At 56.9% G+C, this 4,466-nt stretch overlaps 1 protein-coding gene across 1 annotated transcript; it reads right to left on the bottom strand.

Annotated features, from left to right (window-relative positions):
- Positions 1–1,248: 1,248 nt before the first annotated feature.
- LOC135330162 (uncharacterized) lies at positions 1,249–3,647 on the bottom strand. The gene is made up of 3 exons (XM_064521805.1): positions 3,564–3,647; positions 1,983–3,014; positions 1,249–1,269 (listed from the first exon to the last, which is right to left on the bottom strand). The coding sequence occupies exons 1-3, from the start codon at positions 3,639–3,641 to the stop codon at positions 1,249–1,251; spliced, it is 1,131 nt and encodes a 376-aa protein (XP_064377875.1). The 5' UTR covers positions 3,642–3,647.
- Between the last annotated feature and the right edge of the window lie 819 nt (positions 3,648–4,466).

Genomic DNA, 4,466 nt, shown 5'->3' on the forward strand with positions numbered 1-4,466 from the left:
CTACCTTGGAATCAACAGCATCTCAGCAAACTTTGTGTGCCTGAAGTCAGTGGGTTGACTGGTAATTTTGCTCAGGGGTAAAGCAGTGATACAGTGATGGAAGTGTACGGGGAGAGAAGACACACTAGTGCCTCACAAGAGCGGTGAATATTGTGTTTATCATACTCAAACATGTGGTCATGGACATACGAAAAGTACGGCAGTCTTTCCTCCACACACACTGTAAGGGCGTGAACTGAGCTCAGTAACACAGATGTGAAGGCATGTGCTAGCCATCCCCTCTCCTCCCCTGAATACTCCTTGATAGCCCAGGGCTTCCCAGTCCACGCAAGCAAACGCACTGTGGAGCCCTTCCGTCAGGTAAGCTGGTTGAAGAGAAACTCCTGCTCCTCTGCCTTGCTAGTAAGGCATAAGGTGTCGTTGACCTGCTGGAGTAGTTGCTGCTGACTGTTGTGGTGAACTGTCTATCCTAAGAGCAGCAAAAGAATACGAGGACATACAAACAGCGCTTGGAAGTAAACTCTTTATTCTCTGTGGGGTGACCATTTCCTGTAGTTTTCTTGCTGACAGTTCTCAGCACTGGTGTCAGAAGAAGAACTGGAGCCTGCAGACACACACCTCCTCAGAACAGGCTCCAGCAGCCGCCCAGCTAATGCTGTCTCTCCCGATTCCCATTGCTGCAGCTCGCCTGGCACAAGCTTTACATGCACAGGTCTACGCTGGGCTCCTCTCTGGGAAGGGGGCTTTGGAGCTAGTGGTGGAGTGGGCTGTCTGGTTAACTGCTGGCCCATGGAGGGGAAGGCTTCTTGCATGCTCCCTGGCCTCGCTTTAGGCATGGGAGTATAAAGTCCTGATGCATGTGCCGAAGGATAATACAGGGGCTTCTGAATGCCTTCTGGTGGGCTCTGAGCATCTTGCGCAGAGCCTTGGAGGACAGAGGGGAGGAGATGAGGTGACAGTTCCTCTGCAGACTGTGCTTCTGCCTCTGAAGGCATGACCATTCCGGGGACCATGATAGGTGGGAGCTTCATGCTTGGTTGAGGCGTGTCTAATATTTTAGCGGGGATTTTCTTTTCCGCTGGCCTTAGAAAGCCCTGGCCCGGAGAGCTCTCCTTCCCATCTCTTGGGAGATCCCAGCTGGAGGGGCTGTGCCACGCGGTGAGGCCTGTTCTCTGCTGACATGCGAGTCGGCACCGTCAGCAGCCCCTGCGGCTCAGAGAGAGCCAGGGAAGGACAGGGGCATACGTGCTACAGAGTGTCGAGCCTTCCCTGGCCCAGCAAAGGCAGCGGGAGTGAGGTGCAGCACAGCCCTCTGCGATGTGCTTCCTGCATGTTCTTCTCCCCACGGATTGTTCAAGAGTCTGAGCAATCTCCCTGCCTTCTCTTGCTGACCGTTACTTCCGAGCACCGGTGTCAGAAGATGATCTGAAGCCTGGCGCCACGCACCTCCTCAGCTCATCCCCCAGCAGCCACCCAGCTAATGCCCTCCCTCAGCAGGCGCATTACTCCGGCGTGGCCCTCACAAGCTTTCCACGCATGCGTCTCTGCCGGGCTCCTCTCTGGGAAGGGGGCTTTGGAGCAGTTGGAGGGACGGGCTGCCTGGAATACTGCTGGCCCATGGAGGGGAAGGTGTCTCGCGTGCTCCCTGGCCTCGCTTTAGCTTGGGTTTCTGGCACTGGAGCGCAAGGTCTTGATGGGGGTGCCGAGGGGTAATAGAGGGGCTTCTGCACGCCTTCTGCTGTGCTCTGAGCATCTTGCTGAGAGCTTTGGAGGACAGAGGGGAGGAGATGAGGTGACAGCTCCTCTGCAGACTGTGCTTCTGCCTCTGAAGGCATGACCATTCCGGGGACCATGATAGGTGGGAGCTTCATGCTTGGTTGAGGCGTGTCTAATTTTTTAGCGGGGATTTTCTTTTCTGCTGGCCTTAGAAAGCCCTGGCCCGGAGAGCTCTCCTTCCCATCTCTTGGGCTGGGCTGTTTTGCGACCCGCCTTCCACAACGGACTCCTGAAGCCACTGTAGTCAGAGGGGGACCACACCGCTCTAATAGCTGCTCCACTAGCCCACTCTCCTCCGTGCTTTCTTCTGAAGAGTCCTCAAAGGAGCTTGCCTTTGCATGCATTTCTTTTTCTAACTTCCCCTCCTCCTCCTTCTTCAGGGTGTCAAGAGCATCACGGACAATCCTTTCAGCATACGCTTTTAATTCTGCGTGGAGATGCTGAACTTTGCAAATGGCGTTTTGGATGCTACGCCTTGCAAGCGTGCTACTCTCTGGGGATACAGCCGCAAGATTTTGCAAAGGCTGCACCGGGGGCAACCTTGTGGCTTCTGACAGCCAATGTTCAGATTCACGAGATGATCCTTCCCCTTCTTTTGTGACCTGGGTGGAGACAGGCATCTGGGGTGGCTGCGGTTGTCTCTCAGCAATCGTTTCAAGGGGCAGCTTCAGGACTTCAGAAAATTTACACTGGAAGTGCCGTTCAAATTGAGAAGCCACGAATGATTGCAAGGTGACTCCAACACTCACAACTGCATCTGTGGGGATTTGGTCAAGAGAAGGCAGAGGAGATGCTCCATCATAGCCTGCTCCCTCAGCTTGCCTCGCTCCGCTTCCTCCCGCTTCGGCAGCTCGCGTGGCTCCTCCGGCAACAAGCTGCTGCCTCCGCCTGGCCAACAGCCTGGGCTCAGAGGCGTCTGACGGGCTGCATAGCAAACGCTTCCCTAAGCAATCCCAAAGGGTTGCTGCAATCTCTCTGGCCGCCTGTCCGATTTCCTGCTGGAGATCTGCAGGCGATGTCTCTGAAGGCTCTGCCCTTCTCGCACTAGCCAGTATCCTTCCGCTGATGGCCAGGGGAGCCCTCCTTAAAACGTGGACCGCCGGATGCAGCTCTTTCACCCTCTGCAGCACTTCCTCGACCACGCTCTCAGCCAGCTCTTGCAGCTCCTGGGCTTCTGTCAGTGTAGTGCACACCAGCGTAGTCTGGACTTCGTGATGCACTTCTCCCGTTAAAGGCTTCTGTAACAGAAACCAGCAGGAACTGATGAGGGAATGGTGAAGAAAAGGGTAGAGGAGAGGGAGGAGGGTAAGTTGTTGGGCTGGACTCTTTGCGCTCTTCTGCCGTGGGTGCTGCCTGCTCTCACGACACCTCTGCCTCTTCTCTGAGGCTCACTTGCACCTTTTCCAGTGCGCATGTGAAGAAGGCTAGTTTTGAAACCAAGAGAAGAGAAAAGCAGTCCTTGTTCCTGGAGCACCCAGCTGCTCCTGTACTTTCCCTGCCAGGCTGTTGCACCGGATGGAGCCAGGCAGCATTTCCCACGCCCCGCTAATGAGACTCGGGCAACAGCAGGCTCTCCTCTAAGCTAACCTTGGAGCTCCTGCAGGAGGGAACTAACCCACGGGTGGCTAAGCACTGGCACTATCGGCCTCATGGACGCTGCATGTCTGGCTGCTCGCCACACGAGAAACAAGCAACAGGGACCGTGGGGACACGTAGTGCAGCTAAGGGATTGATGCTGAGTAGGGGAGTCTGAGAGCACAAGAGCCCACCAAGAGTGCCGGGCACACCTGGTCCTGCTCAGCCTGCTGGGGGAGGCGTTTGTCTGCTTCAGGAGCCTCAGGCTTCTCCATGCTCTCCGCAATCATGGCCAGATACCTTTGAAGAGAAACAGAGATGGCTGAAACAGAGCGCCTGCAGCTCTCTTGCCCAGACCACTCCCTGCTCAGCCACTGCCCTCGTCCCGCTCTGGGCTTCCTGGCTCCAGCGCCCCAAACAGCTTCCAGCTGCCTTTGCCAGGCTCCAAACACTGATTGCACCACTCTAGGCACAACCAGCATCTGCTCACGCAGCAATTTGGCGGTCTTCCGTGGAACGCAAGGCTCCAGCCGGCACCTCGCTGAAGAGCCACGGTCCCGCTCCTAGCGCAAGCGTTCCTTGTCCTGTCTCTTACCTGGCCCTCACGTCCCGCTCTGCAGCTCTCCAACTCTCTCGTTGCTCCCACAGCAGCCGCTCTCGCAGGCGAGAAATGTCCATCCCCTGTGGCAGTTCGGGGGCACTCTTCAATTTTGCCAGTTGTTCTCGAAGCCTTTTCTGAAAGTTGACACCGGCTCTCAGCTCCCCTCTGCCACAACACGCTCTCACGCACCTGCGTGTGGAGGCTTCACCCTGGCCCAGAGCAGCGCTGTGCTTCAGCCACGCACCCGGGGCGGGAGAGAAGGGCTTGCCTCAGCACTCGCGGCGGGCCCTCGGGCCTGCCTGTGCCCAGCCCCGCGCCCTGCACTAGCTCAGCACGGAGCTGCGCAGTCGTTTCCATGCCACAAGGCCTGGCACGCCAGCGCAGCCTTCCCCGCTTCTTCAGGTCAGGCCTTGCTGAGAGCAAAGAAGTGAGGCCCCGACCCTCTGCACCGGGAAGCGTGCCTGTGAGCCCTGAGCTGTACGTACTTGTTCTCGACGGTACGTTTTGTCCGCCT

The sequence above is a fragment of the Dromaius novaehollandiae genome, chromosome 16, assembly GCF_036370855.1.
Source record: "Dromaius novaehollandiae isolate bDroNov1 chromosome 16, bDroNov1.hap1, whole genome shotgun sequence".
NCBI lineage: Eukaryota > Metazoa > Chordata > Aves > Casuariiformes > Dromaiidae > Dromaius > Dromaius novaehollandiae.